The following is an 11,230-nucleotide window of genomic DNA, read 5'->3' as shown; positions in this document are numbered from 1 at the left end:
GGTCGAAACGGCCAGCCCAACAGCCATCTCGCCCAACACCGAAGCCCTCTCGGCGGTCCCCATGGAACCCACGCTCGGCTTTGTCCACCATGGTATCTGGTGGTCGCGGAGGGGAGGCAGCCACCTCCGCGAATGATCTGCAGTCGCCGTAGATTTTTCCTCTCAGCCAGGAGAAGGGTGGAGGAGAGATCGATCTAGGGTTTCGAGGCGCAGCCCACAGGTGGGAGAGAGCGGCTTATAGGTCAATTGGGGAATGGGATTTGGGTCTTATACTAGTTACGCGGTCGCAGCGGGTCGCACTGAGGCCCGGATCTCCGTCCATGTGGTGTGCATCCGCCATTGCTGGCCCTCTCCTCCCCCCGGGTCCCGCATCCAGGGAAGCGCCCGTGCATCGCGACGGTGCGCCCCACCCCGTCCACCGCAAACTTCATGTACCGCATCGCCACGACTTGCACCAGCACCACCATCTCCTTGGTCTCGTCGTGGATCAGCAGCGGCGATCACTGGGATCCTGTCGCGAATCCTCGCAAAAAACACAGGAATGAAACGATTTGACCAATATCAGTAAACCTGTGCTCGCGTAGCGCACGAGCATCCACCACCCCCGCCCGTCGTGTTGAAGAGGACGAGGCGGAGCGCCTCTCGGTGGAGGAGGAGCTCGTCGTCGTCGAAGGTAACCGACAGGCGCATTCGAAGTCCGACGCGTAAGTCACGCGCCACCGGACGTTGTTCGCCATCCTTCAGGTGATAACTCAATCAGCACGCCAAGCAAGCTGCCTCAACGATCGATCTGCTAACAATCAGCTTCGCCACGCCACGTGTGTCAAAAACGATAGCCTTTCATAAGATCCCAATACATTTAATAATTGTCCCAGCACATAGGTTTTTTGGGACAATGTCTTTGAGCTTGTCTTTCATAAGGTCCCTTATTGCTCGAATACTTGCAACCATATAAACGGGCGGGCGGATCTTTCTCGAGCTTTTTGACCTTTTCTTTTCTACATTAAGATGTTGTGCTCCGCATCCACGACAGGAGCTCTTTCTGTGCTCCCTCCGCTACTGTAGGGTTGGAGGGAAGAGATGTTGCAAGCGTATTATGTACGGACAAAAAGACACTGCGTGCAGGAGTTTGAAGTCGTGCTGATGGGAGATTCATATTATCATTTTTTTATCAATGAAAGGGATATACATGTTGATCGAAAATATCTTTCGGCCGACATTTGGTACGGACCTAATACTTTAGGTGAAAAAAAATCATCCGAGCAACGCGTACCACGCCTTAAGAATACGCCTTTTTTTCTATTGAAAACCGAGATCACGGATATGAAAGATCGGACGGCTGAGAAGAAACCGAGTCAAATACTCCTGCTGCCAAACTCTGAAACCCTTCTCTAGTCGAAAGAGGGGGAGAAATAGATTGCCAAACCCTAACCTCAGCTCCTCATGGACGACGGCGACGGCGGCCTCAGCTTCGATTTCGAGGGCGGCCTCGACACGGGCCCAGCGGCGGGCGGGCTAGCGCTGTCCTCGGCCGACGCCGGCGCGACCGGCGGCGGCGGTGGCGGAGATGGGGGCGGGCACGGGCGAGGCCGCGGGCGCGGCAGCTACAGGCAGACGGTGTGCCGGCACTGGCTGCGTGGGCTGTGCATGAAGGGCGAGGCGTGCGGGTTCCTCCACCAGTTCGACAAGGCCCGCATGCCCGTGTGCCGCTTCTTCCGCGACTACGGCGAGTGCCGCGAGCCGGATTGCGCCTACAAGCACTCCTACGACGACGTCAAGGAGTGCAACATGTGAGATCCCCAATTCGCTCCGCTCCCCCAAAGCTATTTGTTCTCTAATTTGGTCGGGAAGTAGTTAATTTTTGTCACCCTGATGGGTTCGTTCTCACTCTTGGAGATGTAATGGCTGACCAATTTTGGTAGAATTTGGCAATTACGATTTGTTAACTTGGGAAGCTACCTCGTTAGGTGTTCATTTCATTGGCTGATTGGGGAATTTAGGCTTTGAGATTGCTGTGGCCAAAATCCATGGATCGGCCTTCAATTGTTATCCTGTAGTCCAATTCAATATGAGGAAATTTAGTGTATAGAATGCGGTTTTGATTGCTGCTGATTGAACCTACTGACAACATATATCGAAACACATTGTACATGAAGTTGGTTGCAACAGAGGATGACTGTAGTATAACTTGTAGACCGTGGTCGATGCAAGATGCTAATTCAAATGCACTGTGACACTAATGAGCTGTTTTGTGTAGTCATATATATTGTTAAAATGTGAAAAATGGTTCATTATAGGCATTCACCCAATCTGACGTTGTGTATCTCATGGTGGTTCACAGGTATAAGATGGGATTTTGCCCTAACGGCCCAAATTGTCGGTACAAGCATGTCAAGTTGCCTGGACCACCACCTCCTGTCGAGGAAGTTCTCGCAAAGATTTTGCAGATGCGATCTTCCAATTTCAACAAGTTTAATCAGCACAGGAACAATAATTATAATCAGCAGGGGGACAGGCCTCGACCTCCACCTGGTTCAGGCTTACCTAACCAAAATTCGACAGACAATGCTTCAACAATGCAACCAGCTGCCGGGCAACAAGCTCAAACAATGAATCAACAGCCCCAACAGAAGCAGCAGCAGGTGCAGCAGCAGCAGAAGCCAAATACAAACGACCAGGTTCAAGGTGTTCCAAATGGCTCCTCTAATCAACCCACCAGACTTGCAACACCCCTTCCACAAGGGTCATCTAGGTGTGTGTGGAGTTTCTAGCCAATCTTGTAAAGCTTTTAGCATACTCTGTGAAAACAATATACATAGTTTCAGTTCCCATAGCATATATATCATAAAATAGAAACATTATGTTATATGTTCTGACATTTGATAACAAAGTGTACATAGTAAGGAGCGTACCTCTGCAGTTCCTGGAGGGAGTAGTGCGATAATTGACATATGGAATGTACACTTATATATAACTCAATTATGTATCTCTTTTGAGTTATTCGAATACTTTCTATGAACGCCTTATAGTTTCTCGCTGACTTCATTATTTATGTATTTGTTCTAAAAGAATACTGTACCTATGCGTTTCAGTTTTTATCATCTCTAGGTGATGTGCTCTAATACTTAAGCAGCCAAGATTTCACACGATTATGTGATATTATAGTTGCAAAACCATACAGAACAATTGACATAAGTAAATCCAAATGTGCATCAGTTGTTGTATTTGGGGTTATTGTGCTTCATGAATACAGTACTACAGGTTGACCTTCTACTATTTGATGTTGTGCTTCATAGTCATTTTTCAATTGTTGATTGATACATATCTTATTCTTATGGATAAATTATTCGAGTACTTGTTATCTGGTCTATTGTTATGGTTAAGGGATACCGGATAATCTTGCACCCATAGTTCATAACTCCATCACCCAGAACACAGTGTTTCCTCTGTTAGAAGTTCTCTTTGTTGTTTCGTAGTATGAGGTGTCTTCTGATACTATAACAGTTCTCTAATTAGTCTCGGGTTCATAAACTTGAAAAATCAGGTACTTCATTGTTAAGAGTTGCAATCGGGAGAACCTGGAAATATCAGTTCAGCAGGGAATCTGGGCTACTCAAAGGAGTAATGAGGCTAAACTAAATGAAGCTTTTGAATCCATGGACAATGTTATTTTAATATTCTCAATCAATAGAACACGTAATTTCCAGGTAAGACTGAGGTTTCATCTTTGCTATTTTTCCTGACTATGACATTTTTTTTCAAACTCATTGTTGAGAGTTGAGAATACTATTTTGAGGCCATTCAGTAAGAGATGCATATTTAGCTCTAATACTGTCATGTTTTTCAAGGGTTGTGCAAAGATGACTTCGAGGATTGGTGGCTACATTGGTGGCGGAAACTGGAAATCTGCTAACGGAACAGCACATTATGGTCGGAACTTCTCACTACAGTGGCTTAAGGTACATGTTTTCTTATACGTTCTGTGTTGGTGTTGGCTATCACCTGTTTTTGCCGCTTGGTCCTCTCCAGGACCTTACTAGAGCTGACAAGCGCAATATATAGTTAATAGTTTGCACCATGTCACGTGGAAATATTTTGCCTTCATTTGGGTCCAGCCTGTCTTCCTACCATCTTGGTATGTGTATATTTACAACAGTTTTTGCTCTGCAGCTTTGCGAATTGTCATTTCAGAAAACTCATCATCTTCGCAACCCATACAATGACAATCTCCCTGTCAAGGTACTATTTCAGAGCATCACCTTGTCCCAAATGTGTGTTTGCCTGGGCTGTTTGATATCTCCTACATTCCTAACTAGTTAATTCACCTTTGACTTTTGCAGATCAGTCGAGATTGCCAGGAATTAGAACCTTTCATTGGTGAGCAATTGGCTTCTCTGCTTTATCTGGAGCCAGATAGCGAACTTACGGTATGCAACATATTTCTTGCCTATTACCATGTTGCTCGATATTGCCATTGGCTTGTTTCTTATTGGTGGGCATGTCAGCTTGAGCCGTCACAAGTATGAATGTACCATTGTGGGGATACAAACGGCTTTGCTTTGAGCTAGTATTCCTGCTCACTAATCGTGATTTAAACTGCAGAAGAAGTACCATCACACCACCAATGCAGAAGAATTTACACGTATAGCTTTACCATTTTCATTCAGCACTTGGAGACAGACTAGTGTTCTTTTAGTTACCAGTTAAATCATGATGGGTAACCAATAGCCACATGTTAGAATATGTACAAGTGCACATATAAGATTTAAGGTGTCAGGATGTGGAGTATATTACCAACATTTATAATATTTCGTTACAAAGTCAGTAAGTACTAGGGATACATACCATTGATGAAAGGTCATAATAGATTTGCAGTTTTAAAATTGACTGAAAATTAATAGCGGCATATTGTACACACTTAATAAAATGGAGTTATCAGTATGGTTGCACACATGATGACCTCTCGTAGAAACAACAGGGGTGCAACTCCATTATTTTGTGGTGATTAGCAGGTGATCATTATACTATTTTTGCTTGAAGATAGTTTGTGGTACATGTGAATAATTGTGTATGATAGAATGCTAGCTGGATCCTTTGCTGAAAGGTCTTCAACAATTTTTGGCAATCACATGTTGCATATCAATTTCCTTTTCACTGTTTGAGGTGATGCCATGTGTACCCTCTGATGCTTGAACATGGGATTTTTCAGGCTATGCTAGTTGCAGCAGAGGCCAAGAGAGAAGAGGAAAAGGCAAAGGGAGTCAGTGCTGACGAAGCAGCTGACAACCAAGATATTGTGCTGTTTGAGGACAATGAAGAAGAGGAGGAAGAGGAAAGTGAGGAGGAAGAGGAAAACAATGGCCAGGAATCCCAGGGAAGGGGGCGTGGAAGGGGAATGATGTGGCCGCCTCAGATGCAGATGCCACGCGGACCAATGATGGGACCGCGCGGCTTCCCTCCCAACATGATGGGCGATTTTGGTGGCGGTTTCGGCTTTGGCATGCCCGATCCGTTCGGCATGCCGCGTGGCTTCCCACCATTCGGTGGCCCAAGGTTCCCCGGTGACTTCCCCAGAGGTCCCATGCCTGGCATGGTCTTCCCCGGAAGGCCTCCGCAGCCCGGCGGCATGTTCCCCATGGGCCTCGAGATGATGATGGGCCCCGGCCGAGGGCCGCTCATGGGAATGGGCGGGCCTGGGCGGCCGAACCGCCCCATTGGCATGGCCCCCTTCATGCCGCCGCCGCCACCCCGTCCCGTGAAACGGGACCAGAGGAGGCCGGGCGGTGACAACAGGGGTGACAGGTACGAGACAGGGTCTGACCAGGGGAGCAGGGGGCATGACAACAACGCCGGCAACTCTGGAGCAGACGGGAACAGGTCCCAGTCCGGGGACAGGTTCGGCAGGAGCGCCTTCCGGGACGACGACAGTGAGAGCGACGAGGAGGCGGCGCCCAGGCGGTCAAGGAAGCGATAGGGCTTCTCGAGAACCAACCTTTGATCCGTGGAGACTGATCATCTTCTCCTCTCTGCAGAGACGAGTTGTGCTGAGAACTGAAAAGCGAGCTCGAACAGGAGCAATAGATGTTGTCTGTTGTTACATTTTTGTTTTATACTCAGATTGGAATCGGATGGTGTCGTCGACTCTGGTTGCTGGGTGGTCTGCCCCAGCCGTGTTGTGGTCATTAAGAGTTTATACTCGTGCGGCAAGACTTGAGAGATCATTTTGTGACATGTTGAGATTGATGGCTTGATCCTGTGGTTGATAATATATCCAGTTAGGACTCATATGACAAATGCAGTGTTAGTTAAGAACATCCTGCCGCGCCGTGTTATATAGTCTGTGATTTCGATGATGTAATGACATGGTTAGGCTGGGCTGTCTCTGTGTCTGTCATGCTGTGTGTGCAAGAGGGACCTGATGATTATAGTTCAGTTCATTTTCTTTTAGTACTAGCTCATTCTGTGATCACTGCCTTCTTCTTTCGTGTCTGACATCAATGGTTTCTGTACGTTTGTAAATGGAAATGCCAAGTCGACGGTCGAATCTGCTAGCCATGGACGTATGTGAGTGCACCGATGGAGTTAGCAATGGACCCGCACTTGCGCTGCTGTGCAATGTGTACTTCGACTGGTCCAAGTCAAGCACGCGCACGCACACCTGAATCTGAACCTGAGCCAGAAGGGAATCTATCTTTGGCGCAAAAGGGCCATTGCTAGACAGCACCCGCTGGCCTGCGCACGCATGGGCGCGTACAGCGCAACATGGAGAGGCACGGCACCCACTGGCCACAGGCATCACGGCCATCACCACACCCACAGACGCACGCAGACGCCTCGCCAGAGACCGACTACCCTGCATGCATGCAATCTCCTGCATCTCTCTGTGGGTGTGTTTGATACTATGCATGGACCTAGCCTAATTGTTCTCCTTTGATACATGCTGAGTGCGGACATAAGTTCATGCATTTGCTGTTGTTTGGCAGCGGTGTATGCGCTGAGACATACTGAGCTGGGCTTTTGTTTGGCAGCTTGCATGTGTTTAGACATGCTGAACAATTTTGAATTCTGAATAATTTTTTTAAATGGCGGGAAAAATTGAAAAAACATGAACAAAAAATTAAACATGTTTTGAAATTCTGAACTTTTCTAAAATTTAAACAAAATTTGAAATTCTAATTTTAGAAATCTAAACAAAGTTTAAAATTCTAAATATTTTTAGATTTTTTTTGAAATTATCAATGGTTTTTAAAGTTTAAACAAAATTTAAAATTCTGAACATTTTTTAGAAATCTAAACAAATTTTGAAATTCTGAACATTTTTAAGAAATCTAAACAAATTGTGAATTTTATTATTTTTCTTTGAATTCAATTTTTTTAGAAAAATTAAACAAAATTTGAAATTCTAAACATTATTAAAAATTTAAACAAAATTTGAAATTATGAACATTTTCAAAAATTTAAACATATTTTGAAATTCTGGACTTTTTTAGAAATTTAAACAATTTTTAAACATATCTGGCGCGTGGGGACGAGGGTCGGGGCGAGCATGGCTGCCCTCTCTGGGGTGCATGAGATGGGTATCAAACAAGCAAAAATGGGTCGGATTGAGAACTTTTGCCGGCATGCACTCTTCATGCACCCTACCAAACACATCCTATGACTATTGCGGGTGCATGTCGCACTAGAAGAATAAGAGAAAGAGAGAAATGTACTGGTATGTGGTATGATAAGCGTATCTTTCTTTCCTTGTTCATGGAGCAACAGTTGTACTGTTATCACACACTGCCGTGAGACGCATGGGTCTTCCAAAGATGTCCAGCCGGCCCGAAGACAGCAGTGGAAGCGGTAGCGCGGTACTCGATCAATGCGCGCCTGCCCTTGCCATGCATGGCCGGCAGCATGGGCGCCCGATCACAGAATATACGACGCACACGTGGAAAGGAGAGGCCCGATCGAGGAAAATAAAGAAAAGATATCTTGCATGTTCCCCGCAGGCATGCATTGCAGAGTGCTGCCTTTCCTGCGTGCGTGCGTGCGTGCACTGCTGAGGTGTTGCGTCTCGGATGGATGCATGGAGCGGGATTTGGGCATGTGGCTGTTTCCTTGTTCACTGCGTACCGTGTTGCATGCTTCGAGTTCGAGGTCGGCCTTTTGTTTCCGGGTGGTTTTTGTAGGCCTCTCCGTGTCGGCCTGTCTGCAGCTATAGCTTTGGTCGCCGCCTGAGCGCCTGCAGCCTCTCTGAACACATGCATGACGCCCGGCTTGCAGTTGCAGTTGCCTGTGACAATTCACGTGCATCGATCGCTGCGTAATAACCGACAGACAGACAGCTCACGCTCTCGCCTCTAGGAGTACGTATTTCTCAACACGCGCTCCATCTCTCCTTGAGAAACGCGCGCCGACGCTGAGGCACAGCGCTACCCCTTGCTCCGTTTGGAAATTCAGCAAATGCGTGGCCGAGCTAGAGCTAGCTAGCAAGGCCGGCCGGTTGGCCCCGCCTCCCGCATGCGTGGCCGAGCTGGCTAGCAAGGCCGGCCGGTTGGCCCCGCCTCCCGCGCATGCTGCAGAGACTGCAACACGAGGCGATATTACATCTGACTGACAGGAGGTGAGCTATCCCCTCTTGTCTCTCTTTCTCTCTCTGTCTCCTACACGCGCGCGCGCACGAGCGCAAGATGCCGCCCACGACATGTGCCGTGACAAGGAAGGCGCCAAGGCCGTGGAGCCAGAGCCACGGACGGGAAGAGAGCATGCATGCAGCGGACAGAAAGAAAATATCGTGTGCACGGCACGCATGGTGGAAGCATGCGCAGCAGCGGCTATCTATCGTGCCAGCCATGTGGATGTGGGTCTCCATGGTCCGGATGGAGTGATACGTACATATCGGCATCACGGAGAAAGACAGCAAGACAAGAGGAGGAAACGAGTGAAAGCTCAGTCGCCAGTGGGAGATGGACCGGGGAGGGAAATCTTGCTTGCACTGCTGGTCGCGGCCCGTCATTCTTTTCAACTGTGCCTTCTGACCCTCGCGCGCACGGCCGCTAATGCTATTCCATGCGCATGCGTGCGTGTCGACAACACAACAGGCAACGGATATGCGCGCCCTCGGCCCTCCCGTCATCGATCCGTCGGTGTAAAAGGAGATGATGCTCACCACTTCCCATTGGCCATTTCCCCTTGACAAATCATTCACCATATGCTGGAAGGATGATTCAATTTTGTTGCTCTCGATCTGCCGGTGTGTGTTCAGATGCTTAACTATTACGTGCTACTCTGCATACACAAGCCCAACTAGCTAGCCGTCGAGTGCGAGCTTGCTCAGATCATGATGCACGCCATGGATAACAACAGTGCATATGATATGTTCACTGTCAGAGCATCTTCAATAGATGGTCCAAATTTTGCTGGTCTAAACCGGTGATGGTCCAAATTTATAACACCAAAAAGTATTTTTTACATCTTCAAAAAAGGTTCAACTCTAATAGATGGTCCAAAACAAAGACTAAAACGACCAACTACTACTTCATCTCAACATAGTTCAAACATGAAATTCAACATAGTTTCATACACAAATTCAACTACTACTTATTCGAACTACTAGATGAAACTACTCCTCGTCGTCGGAGCTGCAGAACTGCTCCCAGAACTCATCCTTGGTCGGGTCATCGCACCCCTCGTCCTCCTGCTCGGAGTCACCCCAGTCTTCATCCGACGACTTGATAGGGATCACAGTCGAGGAGACGGCCTCGTCCTCCTTCTTCACCCCCTTCTTTTTCGCCTCGACGTCGCACTTCCAGTAGTGCTCCAGCTCGGCCTGGACGTACTGCGGATGCTCTCGCATAAGCCGAGCCATCGCCGCCTCGTCGCTCTCGCCGGGAGTGACGACAACGCCGATCTCTTCTTCGCCTTCTTCGCCGGCATCTCCTCCATCCGGATGCCCTGCGGCACGAGCCACTCCGCCGCCGCCTGGGACTCGACCTCTGGGAAGTTGAGGTCCGTCTTCGGCCATCCGGCATGCCATACCGCCACGTCGTAGGCACACGCGACCTCATCGGCGGTGGGATACGTGTTGAGCCACCAACGCCGCACGGCGTCGGAGAACTCCACTTCGAAGTTCTCGAAGGGCTTCGCCCTCACGCCAAAGAAACCGGACTTGCCCTTCGGCGTCTTCTTCGACGCCATCAGGGAGCGGGCGGCGGCCGAGCGGGGAGCGGGGCGGCAGCATGCGGCGTGGGGCGGAGGCGGACGGAGCGGGGCGGCGGACGGACCGGAGGTGGAGGCGGCCGGAGAGGAGGCGGACGGAGCGGGGCGGCGGACGGACCATAGGTGGAGGCGGCCGGAGAGGAGGCGGACGGAGCGGGGTTGGGCGGAGGACGGACCGGAGGCGGAGGCGGCCGGAGAGGAGGCGGACGGAGCGGGGCGGCGGACGGACCGGAGGTGGAGGCGGCCGGAGAGGAGGCGGACGGAGCAGGGTCGGGTGGAGGACGGACCGGAGGTGGATGGGGTCGGGGCAGGGCGGAGGCGGACGGAGCGGAGGCGGACGCGATGGGGCGGCAGGCGCGGCCCAGGCGGGGTGGAATCGGCGGCGGGGGTCTGGATCTACGGCCGAGCGGCGTCGAAGAGCTGCGGCGGGGCGGCGGCCGAGCGGGGAGCTGCGACGGGGCGGTGGTGGGCGGGCGGTCGCGAGGCGGAAGGGGAATGAAGTGGCGGTTGGTCGTTTGGCGGGGGGCCGTGGTTTTACATCAGTTTATCTCGTGATGTAAATCTGCATCACGAAGTTTTCAATTTTACATCTCCGGGAGGCGGTGGTCTAAATTCTTTTACATATGGACCGTCTATTGAAGCAGCGTTTTTTACTCTCAAAATTCCAAAAATTATTTATTTTTACATATGAACCGTGTATTGGAGATGCTCTAACTCGATTTCATATACTATATGTGTTTAATTGTTAACACGTGCACTCCCAATATGCATGCATGCATGCACGCACGCACGAGTTGCATGATGAAACATAGCACTAGTGGTTAAGAGCATCTTCGGCCGTTGGCCCCCCTAGGAGGCATAAAAACCGCCGGCCGGGGGTCGAGCTGGCGGTATAATTGACTCTGGGGGCGGTTGGGTACCCAGCCGACGCCCCCAGGTACCGATATCGGCCCATTTTTGACGCAATTGTGCCCGCTTTTCGGCCCATTTTCGGCGAAAAATGGCTCGATATCGACGCGAATCGGCC

The 11,230-nt window shown here is 49.7% G+C and overlaps 2 protein-coding genes across 2 annotated transcripts; one reads left to right on the top strand and one right to left on the bottom strand.

Annotated features, from left to right (window-relative positions):
• Positions 1-1,396: 1,396 nt before the first annotated feature.
• On the top strand, positions 1,397-6,294 carry LOC109742435 (zinc finger CCCH domain-containing protein 45). The gene is made up of 7 exons (XM_020301518.3): positions 1,397-1,790; positions 2,342-2,752; positions 3,545-3,707; positions 3,849-3,959; positions 4,171-4,239; positions 4,341-4,427; positions 5,210-6,294. Exons 1-7 carry the CDS (start codon positions 1,444-1,446, stop codon positions 5,972-5,974), a joined length of 1,953 nt encoding a protein of 650 aa, XP_020157107.1. The 5' UTR covers positions 1,397-1,443; the 3' UTR covers positions 5,975-6,294.
• A 3,313-nt stretch (positions 6,295-9,607) lies between these two features.
• On the bottom strand, positions 9,608-10,182 carry LOC109742429 (uncharacterized). The gene is made up of 2 exons (XM_020301511.1): positions 9,907-10,182; positions 9,608-9,814 (listed from the first exon to the last, which is right to left on the bottom strand). The coding sequence occupies exons 1-2, from the start codon at positions 10,180-10,182 to the stop codon at positions 9,608-9,610; spliced, it is 483 nt and encodes a 160-aa protein (XP_020157100.1).
• Positions 10,183-11,230: the final 1,048 nt, after the last annotated feature.

This window comes from Aegilops tauschii, chromosome 7, assembly GCF_002575655.3.
Source record: "Aegilops tauschii subsp. strangulata cultivar AL8/78 chromosome 7, Aet v6.0, whole genome shotgun sequence".
NCBI classification, from domain to species: Eukaryota; Viridiplantae; Streptophyta; class Magnoliopsida; order Poales; family Poaceae; genus Aegilops; species Aegilops tauschii.
The sequence above is the reverse complement of the archived record's forward strand: the minus strand, read 5'-3'. Positions and strand labels throughout refer to the sequence as shown.

Excerpts from the sequence above, each read along its gene's own strand:
- LOC109742435 (XM_020301518.3), top strand. The coding sequence starts at position 1,444 with ATGGACGACGGCGACGGCGGCCTCAGCTTCGATTTCGAGGGCGGCCTC. Across the intron at positions 3,708-3,848 it reads ATAGAACACGTAATTTCCAG|GGTTGTGCAAAGATGACTTC; the intron begins GTAAGACTGAGG and ends ATGTTTTTCAAG. Across the intron at positions 3,960-4,170 it reads TCTCACTACAGTGGCTTAAG|CTTTGCGAATTGTCATTTCA; the intron begins GTACATGTTTTC and ends TTTGCTCTGCAG.
- LOC109742429 (XM_020301511.1), bottom strand. The coding sequence starts at position 10,182 with ATGGCGTCGAAGAAGACGCCGAAGGGCAAGTCCGGTTTCTTTGGCGTG. Across the intron at positions 9,815-9,906 it reads AGGAGATGCCGGCGAAGAAG|GCCGAGCTGGAGCACTACTG; the intron begins GCGAAGAAGAGA and ends CAGTACGTCCAG.